Source organism: Epinephelus fuscoguttatus, linkage group LG20 (genome assembly GCF_011397635.1).
Source record: "Epinephelus fuscoguttatus linkage group LG20, E.fuscoguttatus.final_Chr_v1".
NCBI lineage: Eukaryota > Metazoa > Chordata > Actinopteri > Perciformes > Serranidae > Epinephelus > Epinephelus fuscoguttatus.
Genome location: NC_064771.1, coordinates 22,882,931 through 22,899,717, shown reverse-complemented (window position 1 = coordinate 22,899,717; position 16,787 = coordinate 22,882,931). Strand labels below are relative to the sequence as shown.

The 16,787-nt window shown below is 43.9% G+C and overlaps 1 protein-coding gene across 28 annotated transcripts in view; it reads left to right on the top strand.

Annotated features, from left to right (window-relative positions):
• tcf7l2 (transcription factor 7 like 2) overlaps positions 1-16,787 on the top strand; it is a 103,830-nt gene that overhangs the window by 26,169 nt on the left and 60,874 nt on the right. For 24 of the 28 annotated variants that reach the window (XM_049562862.1, XM_049562861.1, XM_049562864.1 and 21 more), the window contains exon 4: positions 9,790-9,891. The exons of the other annotated variants lie outside the window; for them this stretch is intronic. In XM_049562862.1, coding sequence (XP_049418819.1) covers positions 9,790-9,891 — 102 coding nt within the window. The remainder of the gene's footprint in view (positions 1-9,789; positions 9,892-16,787) is intronic. 28 annotated transcript variants of the gene reach the window in all.

The window sequence follows — 16,787 nt, the reverse complement described above, 5'->3', positions numbered from 1 at the left end:
TCGTACATGCGTTTGGCCATGTTGTCAAGCTAGTTTGCTGTCTTGTCAAGTCGCTGTCCGGTGTACAGCTGTTAAATTCATTGTACTTAAGAATAAAGTCTGTTTTGTACAAACTTGACACATTTGCAAGTCACTTATGGTCCATTCAGAATGGACCTGTGACGCACTTAAGGACCGTGACCCATCAGTTGGGAACCACTGTTTCACTGTAATGCAGCCTTTAAAACCAGGAAAAGACAACAGTTATGATATTGCTATATCCAAAATCTAAGATGATATCTCGCCTCATATAATCATAGAGATACATTGATATATTGCCCTGCGAAGGAGTATTGACAAGTAATCCTCTGTTGATTAACTGTGATTACAACCCTAACTGGAATAAGTAAGACAACTCAATTAAGATGCATTGATTACCATTGCAGTAAGAGATGTTTCAACACTAGTTGTTACATTCCCAATACCAATTCCGATACCTAGACTTGCGTGTCAGTCGATATCAAATAGTGATCCGATATTACTGCGTTTACAATACAATGAACAGCTGTAAACTGCTAACTTTGTATGGATGTTTAATGTTTGCTTTGTAAAACATGAACAAATACATGTAGAGAATGAATGCCATGGAACTTTCCTTTATCCATTGTAAAATATTGCCAAGCGGCTAAAGTCGTGCTATTTAGCTGCTCTGAAAAAAAGTAGTTGCTGGTGTTTAAGAGCGGCAAAGATGAATGGATTTCCAGGGATGCTGCTGTTTAATCTGGGTGTGAAACTACTTCAAAGTTTATTATTAAATTATGTGGTATCAGATCGGTTCATAGAGTTACGTCCTTGCCGATACCCAATCCAGAATTTTAGGTAGTATCAGAGGCATTTCCAATACTGGTTTCAGTATCAGAACAACTCCAATCAGAGCTTCCAGCCTCATAATACACAACCTACTCGGTTTGTCACCCAAGTGGTCAGGGAAACCAATAAAAGCCCCCCAAAGCCTGAGTTATATTTATAGAAAGACAGAAAGAACTAAAGGAGGAAAGAAAGTCAGTCAGATAGCAGAGGAGCTCTGTGAAGCAGGAGAACCACCTGAAAGCAGAGGCATTCTGCAGCAGAGCCTGATGCTAAAGGTGCCAGAGCGCCTGTTCATTAGCGGGGCTGACGGAAGACCAGCCAGCTCCTGCTGGCCTTCACCCTCCCTGCCACAATATTTATAGAGCAGCCAAGAGATAGTCTTAATGACACAGGGAGAGGGACAGTGGGAAAGGGGGGGAGGGGGCGCAGAAGTCAGAAATGGAATGCTGTTTACTTTCTGAGGCTTGTTGAGAAGTTGGTGTGTTTTGGACTGCAATCATGTCACCCTCACACTTCCTTTGAGAACACTACATGTGCATCCAGGTGTGAGTAATCCCTGCTGTGGTCTGTCATCATCAAATCAGTTTAATCAAAGGAAGTGAACTGCATTTTTTACTACACTTCAACAAGTGGACAATTTTCTCTCCTTGTCATTATTGTAGAAAAAAATTTGTCGGCTACGTGTTGTGCAATCCTTTGAAACTTTCCGGTCAATCAGCTGGTGTTTGAACAGCACATTTGTCCACACTTGCTAAGTAAACAGTGTTCCAGCAAAGCCATACTTATCTCATGAACCAGTGTTTAAGAGAGCGAAACTAACTTCCAGAACAGGCCAGATAAAAGTTAAGTGTTCATGGAAATAAGTCAAAAGAAAGGACACCAAACACATCAGTTAAAAACAAAGCAATTGTTCCCTTTTTTTGTCAAAGACCTGCAATACTTTCTGAGATATTATGAACAATAGTGGTTTCACAAGCCTGTTTCTACAGCCTCGTTTTAAGGGGTGAGTAAAGTCTGATCTGGATGGAGAGGAAGGAGAGGTCATGCATACATTCTCCATGTGGAAAAAACAGGCTTATATGAAAAGTGTCAGGTTGAGTTTTTCTGCAAGAAAGAAAGAGAGAGAAGGGGAGTTTGAGGTGGAGGTGGAGATTGTTGGCAAAGGGAGTAGGGGTAGAGGAGGTGAGGAGGGGAGGTTTTGGATCAGGTCGGCGGCCCCAGTGCTGTCAGGGCCAGTGGAACCCCCAAGCGGTTCTGGCTTTGGAGTAAATATGGGCCCAGCGGACCCCTTCCTGCCCCAGGGCACACAAACCCCAGGCCTTCCCACATTCCACTTTTATTTTCCTGGTTGCAAAACGCCTCTGGCTATCAGAGCAGGTGGGGTGTGTTTTTTTTTTTCTTTAATATTTACTCATAAAATGTGCATTAGTAGAACCAAAGCAGCCATGATGGGCCCTCTTGTGTCTGCTAACTTTCTCCCAGTTTGGGCTTGGTATTCTTGAGCTCGACCGAATGTATCGTATAGCTGAGTGGGCTCTCTTTTTAACCAGGGGGATTTCAAAGAGTCTGTGTTTCATTAAGCTTCTCCCTCCCTCAATTACAGAAAATTACTGCCCCCTCCCCAATAAATTACGTGTTTGCACAACCACGTGTCTTCTCTGGCACCTGTGAGCGAGGACAAAGACTGCCGGCAATATCCGCAACAGATCAAGACAATATGCTCAGCTCTCGTTTTTTAAAGGGATAAAATTGTAGTCAAACTGGATGAACTAATCTTTTAAGCTCTGTGCAGTTTACTTGCAGAGCTTTGAATGGGCTCCTCTTACTAGCCTTGATCATTTCAGACTTAAATAAAGCTCTTTAGAGTAGCGGTCTGATTGGTGTAATCTGCAAGCTGTCAATCCCATCTCTGAGCGCACTCCCAGAGGAGCCGCCGGGCCTGTCGACCAGCGTATGTTCAAATGTGGGTGAGCATTGTTGTTCAGGTGCGAATGCGTGAGTAAGCATGTACAGCATGTCAGAGGGGGGGTCGTTGTGAATGTACATGTGTTATCTGTATACGCTGCCTATGACGTTCGTGTGGAGCTATGTCTGTCACATGAGGCGGCCACAGATGGGTCGAAGATCTGCCGGACTCTCCAGAGCAACACCCAGTATCCATATGCTGACTCTAAACCCAAGCTGCTATCTGTCTGTCTGTCTCTGCCTGTCTCCCCTCCTTTCTCACATTGCTCACATGGCTGGGAGGCTTGATGAAGCCCCGGTGGTCCTCATCATCTGTCCCTTGGTTCCCCTGCTGGAAAGTGGACCAGTGTTTGCGAGCCACATTGGCACATAAGGAGCTCTGTTTGTTTGATTGGTCTGAAGCCCTCTGCTCTTAATCCAAAACAAAACGAACAAGCCGTGCGATGGCTGCTGCTCCAGCCGCCAGGCCGCATGTGATAAACACATCAGATGGGGGCTTGATGGAAAAGGAGCTGGTTGTTGACCAGAAACGGGCAGAACAATCCTGCACTTTGTGTGTTTGTCATTCACACTAAAAAATGTATGAGCAAGACCTTCTCCCCCTCCTTTGTCAATACGTATTGACGTTTGGTTAATGTTTGATAGGATGTGGAAAAAATGCTTTATATTTGGGAGGATCAGAGTCGAATGCTGGTACCAGGAAGGAGTGTTTTAGGCCAAATTGCTTCTGTGCCAGCTTGTTGAATTAGTAACAGCAGTGGTGGGAGCTGGTGTGCAGACGTGTGAGGATGATGTGTGAGCGCTCAGGATGCCCCTCCAATTGTCTCCAGCCCGCTTCCCCTCTGCCACGAGCTGTGACACCGGGGCCAGGGCCCCAGCTTGTTTTCACTGCGATGACAGTCAGTGTGGATCTGGGTTAACACTCATAACATGCCAGACCTTGGTGCAGCAGCAGTAACTCACATTTGGGTGAGTAGTCCAGCGTGCAAATAGAAAGCACCTGCTCGAACGTAGTATAGTAAAAAACAAATAGTGCTGAAACAAGAAGCAGATTATTTTATCAACAGAGAATGAATCAGTGGTTCAGGCTCGGGATGTTAGCAATTACTAACCGTGAATTGGTTAACCACCAAGAATATGTGTCTGCTTACACATGTCGGTCTATAGGTTAATTTTGCTGTTTTACATTTTGCACTGTGCACCACCTGGCTCTGTTAGGAGCTAGTGAGCACGCTAGCACCACTCGTAACGTTGTCCCAACCCAACAGCGTTGCTGTGAAAACATGGTGGCCACCCTCCGCGCTCCCCCAAGGTTGCCCCAGGTAGTAAACGGCTCAGTTTTAAGTAGCAAACCCCCTTTAGCATTGTTAACTGTCACTGTTAGCTCTGTTTGCACCGTTAGCAGTGTCAGCACAGCCAGTGCTGCTAACACTGCTAAAGAGGTTTTGCGTCTCAAAATGAAGCTGCTCACTCGCTGGGGTGACTTGGGGGAGAGTGGACGACGGCCACCATGTTACTGCAACAACACCGTTGGTCGGTCCCACCAACTTATTGACATTACCAGCTGTAGTCGGTAAGTGACTGATGCCACTAGCTAACATTAGCTCACACGTGACCCGTTTGGATTGTAGTGCAGAGCAACCAAGGCTAGTGTTAACTAAGTATCGCAGCCTGGAGGATGGGCATTGTCGACTATGCATGTCAGTGTGGCTAGCTGTCTGTCTGTTAGCAAAGCCAACAGAAAATAAAATAAAAGGCCAGATATTTACCACACAAGCAATAGCAATGTGGAACTAAAGCTCACTGAGTCAACGGAGCACAGGACTAAAAGGAAAGGCCTCTTGTATTTTACGTCATTTCGCTCTTTTTTTCTCCTAAAAAATTAACTGGTTAGTTACCTGTAAATAGGTGTCGGGCTATGAAGCAAAAATCACAGGACCTGATGTCCCTAGTTCTGGCTTCTTTTATTGTGAGGATGTATTTTGGTTTTGACAGTTGGTTAGACAAGAAAATCATTTTGAAGACATCACCTTGGGACCCTGGGGTCTGAGAACAGGCACACTGTCTGACTAATTTTACAGAATTTAACAGTTAATTGAAAAAAGAACAGACACAATAATCAATAATGAAAATAATCATTAGTCATAGCCCCTGTAAACACCTCCCAGCAGCCCCCTCCTTGTGCTTGGGAAAGCAGTAGAGGACAGGCAAATCGGAACAGTGAGAGTGAGTTCATCCCTCTGTAAGGATTTAGAGGACTCCCTTGTCTTTCACTTCATCAGAGACAATTGAGTCATTCAGCTGCCATTGTGAGGCTGGCCAGGCGAGGAGGGGCGCGGGGCAGGGGAAGAGAGAAGGGGGTAGAATGAAAGGGAGAGGGGAGAAGGAGAAGCCGTCTGCTGCTCAACCCGAAGCACAGCCACTGGGTGGCTCTTACAGGGTGGGGGGGGGTGGGGGGGGTCTGTCAAGGGGTCGTGTTAGTGTTTGTGTGTGTGGGAGGGATGGGGGTGGAGGGGGGCAGGAAGAGAGACAGAGGAGAGGAGAGAGTTATCCTAGAACTCCGGAGCAATTTGTCACATTGGAATGGCTCTTGAGTTACCCGGGGGGCCCCCCTCATAGTGGGAGAGTTTTCAGGTCGCAGAGTGGGGAACAGGGAGGGGCTTGGAGCAGCAGAGAGGGGTCAGAGGTCATGGCCTACTCAAGCCCAGGCGGTGCGTCGGTTAGCAGGTCAGGCAGGCGGGCGGAGGAAGAGGAAGGAGGCCAAGAAGGGGGTGGTCGGAAAGCCCGGTGCTTGCCAGGGCTCCGTTTTCCTTGGCATGCTTGTAAAACCTGCAGGAGAGATTAGTGTGTGAGAACATTTGCAATAGCAGGGCTGAAGTGGAGCCACTTGTCAGGGCATGCGCTGCGGCACCCTCCCTCTCTCTGTTGTCTTCCAGTGTCTCTCTACCCCGCCGCCACACTCGGGGGGTGTCACCTTCACGCTCCTTACCCACCTACTCAGAATGTCCTCTCGCTCGACCCCTTCTCCGGCTGCAGCTGCGTTTGAATATTTGCATGTGGGAGCATGTGTGCACACGCGATGGCAGGACTTTCCCATGACTGGACTCACAGTTCCCCCCGTCTTCTAGCCCCCCTGGCACCAATGGACACTGTCTTGAATTACCTCATAGATGACAGCAGCCCCGTCACTCTCTTCCTCCTCTTTTACTGTTACAACACCACCCTGTCCACCCCCCCTCTTCTCCCCCTCTCTCCCCTTCATGGCAATTAATACCCAGTGTGGGGGGTCCATAAAAACCCACAAGACCTCAACTCTGGAGTTTTTACAACCTTTCCTTTTTCCACTCTCAGGACATACAAACAAGCATAAACAAACCCAGTTTTTTAGCAATAAAAACCTTCCCGGGGTCATAAATGAGTGGTAGTGGTGGAGAAAGACCAGGCAACAAACAGTTTTTTCCCTTGCATGGGCTGTAACCGAGGACATGGAGTCAATAACTCCCTCCAGCGTCTACCACTGGCAGGCACCCCACAGTGAACTCTTCGCTAATTACCACTGATTTAGACACAGTCTCAGGAAGGGTCGCGACACACTCCCTCTCTGACCAGCTCTGACACACACACACATACGCACACACACAGCCTCAGACATGCATACAAACTAGCCATCACCCTTGCTGGATGGCAACACAAAGAAATTGAATCTAATGTACCTGCATCACTATACAACTGCTACCAGAGAGACATAGCTTAGTTTCCTCTGCGCTTTATATATTGTGTAGAAGAATCACTGATGGTAGCATTTATAAACAGCTGACTTTATGTCACCAAGTGCCAAAATGTGATCCTGGGATTTTGGCCAATAGTGATAGTGAGATAATTATGAAGTGTAACAGGATAGCAGGAACTGTCTTAGGTTTTATATCATTATTGCAAAGAAGCACATGATCTCAATCACTCATGAAATACAAGCTAATAGGATTCAGATAGCATCTCCAAATGTAGGTATCAGGCGGTGGAAAGTGTTTGGATTTCTCAATCATGTCGAAGATTTATGTGCAAATGGCATCACAGGCCCAGATCCAAGTCCAGGTTGACCTGTCAGACTGTTTTAGGGGGATATTTGCTTATATGGATGCCCATCGAAATGACTCTACCTTTGTGATAGTACGGGAAGCAAAGGTTATAAAAACAGGCCTTTTACCCACTTTTGTACAACCCCAATTTAAAAAATGTTGGGAAGCTAAAAACCAAATGCAATGATTTGCAAATCGTTTTTGATGTATAGCAGAGGAAATAAGTATTCAGCTTGTCAGAGTTATTTTTCAATATTTCAAGTGCAGCTTTTCACATGAAATTGAGACCGGACAGTGGTATTGACTCAATAAAACTACTCTGACAGACATTTCAATTCATAAAAATTATGTGCACTAAAGTGGAATGACAGGGAAAAAAGCATTGACTACACTAACTTGAATTTATTTAATACTTGGAGAAGCTTTTGCTCGCAATGCTAGTTTCAACACGCTTCCTGTCTGGAGAAACTGATCTCTCACGGTGTTCAGATGAGATTTTGGTCCACTCTTTGTCACAGACAGTCTTTAAATCTTACAATTTCTTCAACAGTTCGTGTCTTAAGTTCCCAAATGCTTACTGAGTGTTGTTAAAAGAAAAGGTGATGTGACAAAGGGGTAAATATGCCCCTGTCCCAGCTTTTTGGAACGTGTCACAGGCATCAAATTCAGCATGATTCAGAATGCTACGTAGCATCCCCACTTTTTGGAATTGGCCAGCACCAGTGGTTGTTCCTATTCTTTCCTTTGGTTTTTTTGAGACAAACTATTTTACTGCCAAAATTAGGCTTTTTCATTTGAGCATGTGAACCTTAAACTGTCTTTCTTAGTAAGCGCTTCAGTGCTCCACCTAGGTTAACTGCTCTGGTCATTCTATCACCTGCCACCACACCAAATTCCCTTCTCAAATGTAACACTTGTAGTTTCTTGGAAGTGTCTTCAAGTATCTGTCAGTTACTTTATATTTATCATTCCAAAGGCCACATGATCCTATCTTGCCATTCGTTCAAGATCCGCCGCACTGGTCTCATTTTAATAAGAAAATACTTCACTTTTAAAGCTGGTTCGCCCGATACGCCTGTTATTTTCTTTTTCCAAAACAGTGGTGAAGAACACCAAGAGCAAATGCCAAGAGCTGAGTTTTCATTAAAACAAAATTATGACCGGTGTGTTAACTGCATGCCAAATTAATCAGAGCACACGGGGCCAAATTGCCTCCAAAGTTATTACTGGTTGCTGACAAGCCATGTAGCATTTAAAAGGCTATTTTTTGAGTCCAGCACTGTGCTCGCGTCTCATAAAACGCACCAGGGGCTACATCACATCATTTCCAGCGAACCTCACAGAGAACAATGAGGGCAAAAGAGCAAAACATTAAATCCGTCACCACATTAGCATGATGTCAACCTTTTTGTACCGACAACTGTGCAATCTTCACTTCACCTGTACAGCTGACTTTTGTAGGTTAGATAACAGAGCTTTGAGTGTCCTGCTATTATCACAGACATGTGAACTAACCACAGACACTTGCCTTGCACATGGACTCATGCTGCTGGAGAATGAATATAGGGGATAGATTGGAATGGATGTTACTAAAATATCAAGATTTTTTGGCCTGGTGAGGCGTTCCTATTGGCCAGGCTGGTACAATTATATGGGAAGCACTGGGCTTTTTTTTCTTAGTATGTATTATATTTAGTATTTCTTGGATTAAACCCATTTTAATTGAATGCAAATCCAGAACTGCCATCACTTATGTAGCCACTGAGGCTAATATCTGAATGTAATGGAACTTCTGCTGACTCAGGAGTTCACATTTTTTAGGCCCTTCATCCCTTAGCGCTCATTTCAAAGGACTTAAGAGCTGAAACAGCTGCGGTGACCTTTCCCTCAAACTAGGTGGCCTTGACATTGACAAGCAGAGTCTGGACCACATGCTATAGCAAGGTCAACACCAGGCTGACACATCTACACAGAATTTGCTGTTTTGATTCAATGTGAATCTGCGCAAACAACGTGTTCTTTAATGACAGTAAATTGTTTTATTATGATTAAATATATTAAGATGAGGACACCAGCTCAGTCCTGTTCATTTTAGGTAGAAGGCACAAGGTAGTTAGATTAAGGAAAACAGTCAACACAGCACATGTCATCAAATTAAAAGGACTCCACCCAGTTTATAACACAGACAGATGTTTCTCATGACCCTTGTTTCTGCTTATCTGTTGTTCTGTGCTTGTGTGTGTGTGTGTGTGTGTGTGTGTGTGTGTGTGTGTGTGTGTGTGTGGGAGAAAGAGGGAGAGTCTTCTGATAGAGGCCAAGTCAATCATTTATGGGAGCAGTCAGGAGGTTTAGCCCCAGAGGAGTGTGGTGAGACGCCACGCTTTAACCTCTTTATGGGCTCCAGTAAAAGTCTGACAACAGTCACATTTATGACATTAGGTCATCTGAAAGCCGTGGGCTGTGTACAGTGCTACCTTTAACCTCTGCCCTCCCCCAACTCCAAACTGGTGACTTTAATGAAATCCAAAGTCAGTTGTCAGCTGCTTTGGAAAAGAAAATAGTTTTAGTGCTTACTGTGAGGGAGCAAGGCTAGTTAAAGAAGAGTTTTGTGCTGTATGATTCTCTAAAAAAATGTGTTATTCAGTTTACACAGCTCCTGTGTGCACCCCTGCTGGACTCTCAGATGCATGCTTGAGGCCATCCTCACCCCATCCACCATCCGCCTTAAGATCTTTATTTGCTTTTCCATGTTTTTGAGTTCTCACACCCTCGTACACCCGTCAAGAAATGTCGTCTCCCTTTTTTTTTGTCTTATTTTTAATTTGTCCTTTTTTGGTTTCTGCATTGTTAACATGTTTTGTTTTCTTTCTTTCCATTCTGTTTCCTTTCTGCCATTCAGTACCTACAGATGAAATGGCCCCTGCTAGATGTTCAACAAGGAGGTCTTCAGAGTAGACAAGCACTTAAAGATGCCAGGTCCCCGTCACCGGCACACATCGTTGTAAGTAACACTCCGCCCGGTACTTTTTTTCTTCCTTCACCAGCTCTTCTTCCCTGAGTCATGACAGAGAGACAAACAAACCCTGCTTTCCTCCTCTCATCCGTCCTGAATACGTCCTCAGTGTTACAGCCCTCCTCTCTGTTGTTTGTTTTGATTGGAAAAATGTGTATTTGTTTGCATTTAATCACAGTCACTAACACGTCACCCAGTCAGTTGTGTGTAAACTTTTTTTATAAGTGCCATGAGCGTGTTGTGGATCGCAGAAATTGGAGTTTGTGTCTGTTAGTGAGTGATCAGAAGGCGAGTGGCACCGGGGGCTGCCACTGTGGCAGGTGCAGCAGTTGTTCTTTGGACAGCCACGCTGCCTGTAATCCCAGAGAAAATGATAACTCCTGGCTCAGCCTTGCACTGAGCTGGAAGATTATGGAAAACTGCTCTTATCTTGACAACTTCTTTTTTTTTTTTTTCACGAGAATGAGCTAATGCTGGGCTGCCGTCTTTGAGGGAAGTGTGGGCGTTCCTTCAACATTGATTACCCTATCCATGGAGTTGGAGGAGTAGTCTGGCAGGAGAGTTGGCTGGACAGCCATAGGGGCATACGCTGCACATACACATAACAGAGCATCCACCCCAGGCATGTCAATATCTAAGAGGCAAGCGGCTCTAGAATGAGCTGTTGAACGTGAACTTGGTAGTTCGCTAAAGGCATAAAGTTTTCAGGAGGTCAGCGGAAAGGTTGAACATAGGGAGGTGTACGTATGTGGTCACAGGGTTAGCAAGCCAGGAAAATCAATGAGAGTGGGGATTGAGCAGAATTAGTGAGGTGATCATCAGTGCCCTGGGCCATTATTGGCACAGTTGTTACTTTTTTTTTGTTATGGAGCCGTGCATCTTCTACATATCGTTAGGAAAATGAAAAATTTGAAAAATGCATAACGATTTTTTTAGATGGAGAAGCCTTCCAAGTTTGTGTGCTCATGAATACAGTATCTCCTGTGGTAATAGTTCAGCACCGGCGCTAATAATACATGGCTGACCCTTTTTGTTTATGTGCTCCGTGCAGCAACATGGTTAGCAGTCGTCACGGCTGTGGAGCTGACACAGAAGGTAGCGATGATTTTTTTTTTTTAATCACACAAATTACACCGTCAAGACACAGTGTCCCTCCGAGTCCCATTTGACATTTGATCAGTTCAGTTAGTTTTATGGTCTGTAATAAATACCATCTCGAACAGTTACTCAAAAGTTGGCAAGCCGAGGCCTCCTTGGTATTTTGCCCATTTAAGTTAAGCACGTCTTAAAATAGCAGGAGTCGACAGGGCTGTTTATTTGAAACAGAAACCTTGTCAAAAGTTGTATTTAAGACAAAGAGCTCGCGATGACAGCGTTATTCTGAACAAAACAAGCCCGGCTAAGGCCCTCCTTATCTCTCCCTGTGATGCTCGTGTTATTTTTATACCAAAGAGTTCAGGGGCCTCTTCTTACTCTGTTATTTTAGGAGACGCTGAGAAAAGAGTCCCAGCTCCTATGAAGTCATTAAACTGGTCGTAGGCAGCAAAAGCTGCAGGTAAATACTTGAGGTTTTATCCTGCTATGAGTCATATGGCTGTAAATACTTACCACCTCACATCCACCTAAACTCCTGCTGTACGATTCCCTTTTAAAGGAGGTTTGAGAACAGCAGTAAAGTGTAGTGGATCGGCTCCAACTTATGAGAATGCACCCCTGACGTCACTTAACATACATCTCTGTTGTGATATATTTTCTAATTCAGATTAAGTCGGGTGCTGAAATGATCAATAATTACAGCAGAACACTTTGAGGTTTTATTTTTGGCAAAATGAATTCAGGCATCAATATTTCAGAGTGTACACAGACAGTTGTAATACAAACAGTCAGGCATGCAACACTAACAGGCTTGGAACAAACAGGCAAAGCCAAAACAGAAACTGGCTGTGGGGCAAAAACAAACTTGAAACAACAAAGATGGACAACCAGTCAGATGGAAACAAATAAGCCTCCGCATCGCTGAAGTGCAGATCCATTCACAGCAACACGTCGAATGACTGCACCTATTGAGCCACATGAAAATACAATAGAGAAGTGCGCGTCATGTGATAGATTAGCACGATGTAAAAACAAAAACATGTTGGTTAAAGTAGAGCTGTAACGATTTATCAATTAGCTATCAACCATTAAATTAGTCACCAAGTAATCTGATAATAGATGAATCATTTTGAGTATTTTTTTAAGAAAAAAAAGTCAAAATTCTCTGATTTTAGCTTCTTAAATATGAATATTTTTTTGGTTTCTTTACTTGTCTGTGACAGTAAACTGAAAAATCTTTGGGTTGTGGACAAAGCAAAACATATGAGGACGTCATGTTTTGCTTTGGGAAACACTGATGGACGTTTTTCACCATTTTCTGACACTTTATAGACCAAACAACTAATGGATCACTCAAGAAAATAATCCACACTTTAATCACCAATTAAATTACTTGTAAATTGCAACCTCAATTAAAAATACTACATAACGCAATCCATCATTGGGTCTCTGTTTGAATTTCAGCACTGAAGAAACAACAGATTTGATTTGCTCGTGATTGAGATCTGACTTTCAGCCTTCAGATGGCAATTTTAGCCCCAACAGAAAATAAAGTTAACAGACTTGTCCAAATTCTAACGGTGTCTTCACAGGGTCAGATAGACAGTTGGATTTGATGATAAAATAACTCAGTATCTGAAACTTTAATGAACCCTCTGGTTTCTTTTCTTTCTTTGGGCTTTTAGTTCTAAGCAGGAGACAGAAGCAAAAGCAGAATGGGAGCAGTGGGAGCACCATTAAACTGATATTGTGATTAGTACTGACACTGATCAATATGAGAGAATATATTGTAATATTTGTGGTCATATTGCCCGGCCCTGGTGTGATCTGTTTGATAGAGTACACAGGCTGGTAAGATCAGAGGCATTGCAGCATCGCTGCATAGGCACACATCTCGCTGTTAGCACCAAGTGATAAAATTGAATGTGAAACGCAGCTTGTATAGTTGCCGCTCCTGCCATCCCGCTCCAGCATCCACCTCTGACTGAGAAGGAAGTGTGATTGAATGTTTCCCTGGTTTGCATCATACCGGCTGTTCATATAGAAAAGACAGATTACTGTGGACAGCATCGTGAATGCCAATGATAACCCCACACGGACTCCCGCTGGTGTCACTCAATCAGTCAAGCTTCTTTTCTTTCTTCCTTTCTTTTTCCTTAACTAGAAGATGTAGGCATGTTCTTGTACGTGATCCCCTTATCAATAAATCGGGCTGTAAATGGTAGTTTCTTTTTGTTTACAAATGCAAAGAACCACTCAGGCACCTTGATCTCTCCCTGGCTGGAGCGCTAGCAGGCTGCATTGGCCGTGATAAGAAGCCGTGGATTGGCTGGCGAGATAACAGCTGACCCTGAGACGGTTGAAACAACAACAGAAAGACAGCGAGAGATGGAGGGAGAGATACAGATGGCTGCAGATAAAGCCTGTTAGAAAGTTGTGGCTGAAGAGATGGATGGAAGGGAGATGGACAGGGACGGAGATGCAGACAGACGGTCTCATTTTCTGGCTGGAAGGCTCAGCCGAGGCGGAATGCTGGAGGACCGGCCCGAGAAAAGAGGAAGTGACCTCACGCAGGCTGGTCTTTCTGAGGGCGCGCTGTGTGCCCCTGTTTACTATGCCCTCAAAGGGGGCCACGCAGGACCCTTTGAAGTGCCTGACCACCCCGCAGGCAGCCTCAAAACCTGCCGTCGCTGAACTTTTATGCCATTGGCTGAAAGTTATTCAATATTTATCCACCTATTGATGTGTATTTTTTGAGGGAGAGACTCCAAGAAACATTTTTATGCCTCACACAGCTCCTGAGGGAAAGATCACAAACAGTCCTTGCTTTCTCAACTTGACTTTTATTGTGATGTTTTAATTTGACATTGTGGACTTGAAGAGTCTTTGTGGGTACTTAGCAGGAAGTGGCTTAAAAACTGGTGGCCGAATTTAGGAAGTGGTGTGTGTATGTTTTTTTATTTAGACTGTTATTATTGCATTAACCCAATAACACGACATAACATACCAGATTGTTTTGTGTGTGTGTTGATACCAGTGACTGTATATAAAGATGTACGGCAAGAGTCTGTGCAGTAGCGGTCTCCACCGTGTCAAGTTCCCGCCCATACACCTGTCAGATTAATCATGAGCAGCACCATTGATCACAGGCACTCAAATGACACACACAGCTGTCAATCATGTCATCAAACCCTGTTTTAATAGCATCAAATAACCAATTAAAACCAAACTTATAAGGATGGAGGAGCTGTCATGTCGTCCATCTTTATATACAGTCTTTGCTTCGTAGCATCAACAATAGTGCAGTAAAGGACTCAGCAGGAGCCTGGGCAGATGTTGGTGATGTCATGACATCATTTGGCTGAGCATTATTAAACCGTCTCATCTCACAAGTCGTGTGATCAAACGTTGTTTTTTTTTTAGCTAAAGAACAGCACCTCCAGACTGCGATATGAAAGCATTGTGAACACAAGTCACTGTTTTTGAATCAAGTTTCTTAATTTCTGGGAATTGGGGCAGAAACATGCAAATGTTAAGAGCATACACACACACACACCAACTTCTTTCCTGACATTCACGTGCATACACACACATACACACGCGCACACACACAGCCTTAGAGTCTAGAGCCTAGCCCTGGTCGAACAATGTCTCCATTGTTTTGTGGGCTTTCACTGGCAGCAGGGGACGGCTGGAGTGTTAACCATTTCCCAACTGCGCCTCGCTGTGTGTTATTGTGTGCGAGTGTGTGTGTGTCAGAGGTAGTGAAGCATGGGCTCAGGGATGAAGAGAGGGAGGGCACTTGCTCCAAGTGTATGGTAATTAGTGTGGAGGAAGTGATGGAATCTGGCCATTTTTATGGCCTGCAAGACCTCCCACCTCAGCCTTTACAACTACTGAACATGCTTATTTTATTCCCATTCAGTCTTGTTTCTCTGAAGAATGTGTACTGGAAAGAGGCAGTGTGAAAAGAGCTGACGTGTTTTTGATATTATAAGAGAGAAAAAAAAAACTTAACAGAACCTCGTCTTAGCCGGGCATTCAGAAAAGACACGCCACAATGACTCTGTGGATCCCAACAATGGGCCAAAGCACTGGACGGGCATGCGACTGCTACTCTGGGTTGGTGTTAGAAAAAGACAGAGCCGGGATCACATTCACCTTCCTTGACCGTGTCTCTGTCCGTTTTAGAGGAATGGGGATAAAGGGGGCTTCCTGTGGTCTGAATGGGCCGTGCACCTGGGCTAAGGCAAACAATTGCCCAGGACTCTGGGATGCCTGGCCTCCTCAGCTGTTAATGAGCGACCCCATGGTCAGCAGGCGCCACCCACACACTGTCCTCAGGCTTTACCTAGAAGGCTTTCTCTATCCTGACTTATGCCGACCTTAAACTGCTCTTTCCCTCTGCATTTCAAGCCTTTTTCCAAATAACCTCTACCCTGCTTTTGTCTTCTTTCTGTGCACGAATTCCTCCGTCCACCCTTAACCTTTGCTGCAAGAGAAAGCTCACATATTTATTTATTATTGTGGTCACTGTTGGCATGTAGGATTGACAGAACTGACATGTGGAATCTCTATCTATAAATAAGTTCTCAGCTGAATAACAGGAAGATTACGATATCATTAAATATATTAAGGATATCCTCATCAACGTTTTCTACCCCTGATCCGGGCCACAATACTGAGCATCTGCCCATAATGAGTACAGATCAGAAGATTCCAATTTTCTAGATGATACAGCTGCTCGGTGCACACTAAAAGTGCTTCCAAGTAATTAAAATCAATCCAATGTATGTGCTTGACAATTGAATAGCTCTGCAATACATTAAGAAAAGAAATGCTTGCATCCAAGCTGTTCTTTAAAGTTTTTTTTTTTCCGAAATACAGTAGAAAATAACAACCTTCTCTAGTCTTTTTGGCCTCTAGTCTGGCGCTCTTGAGTGAATTTAGCTCTCTCCCTTTAAGAGAACATCCTGCAGTGTTTGTTGCTTCAGCTCAGTCGCGCCTGAGTTAAATGAACAACCTGTATTTCAGTGTCATCTGTACGTTTCCTGCACTCATTACATTAATGAATGACTCTTCTTGGCTGTTTGCTCGTGGGGCTTTTGTTGCACTTGCAATGCCGTGCTGAATGGTGTTGTCATTGGCTCTCCAGTGTTCTGCATCAGCGGTGAAACACCGTGCGCCATAGATGACAGCAAAACACAAGAGACACTCACACAGAGCTGGAATTAAACAAGTGCACATAGATTAGGCCTCTATATGGCTCAATATAGCTGATTCCGGTAAGTTAAAGGCCTTGATCTGCCTCGATCTTTGAGATTTGATGGTGGCACTCCTAATTTATATTATATACGTATTATATATATATATCTTAAAGCTGCAAAATATGAGGAATATATGCCATAAAGTTGTTGAATATCAAGTGTATTTTTATTCTCCTACCCAGCATAATAGTGGTCTGTACCTGGTCAATATAGCTAGAGGGAATTGTATCTTTTAAGATTGATGGGTCCTCCAATAGATGCAATAGATGTTTGCAAAAGGGGACTGTCTGACCAATAATTCCCTGGACAGAACTGATGTCCAAAAGTCCTGAATATCATGTTTATGATATTACTTATGACAAACAGATATTAAAGTGTACTCAGAACTGCCTTTCTGTGCTTTCAGTATACTGCTAAGATACCACAAATTGCTTGTTGAAATAAAAAAAGAAGGAAATTATTTTGAACATTGAACTAAAAACAAAATGCAACAATAAAAAAGTGATAGTTACATTTTAAATT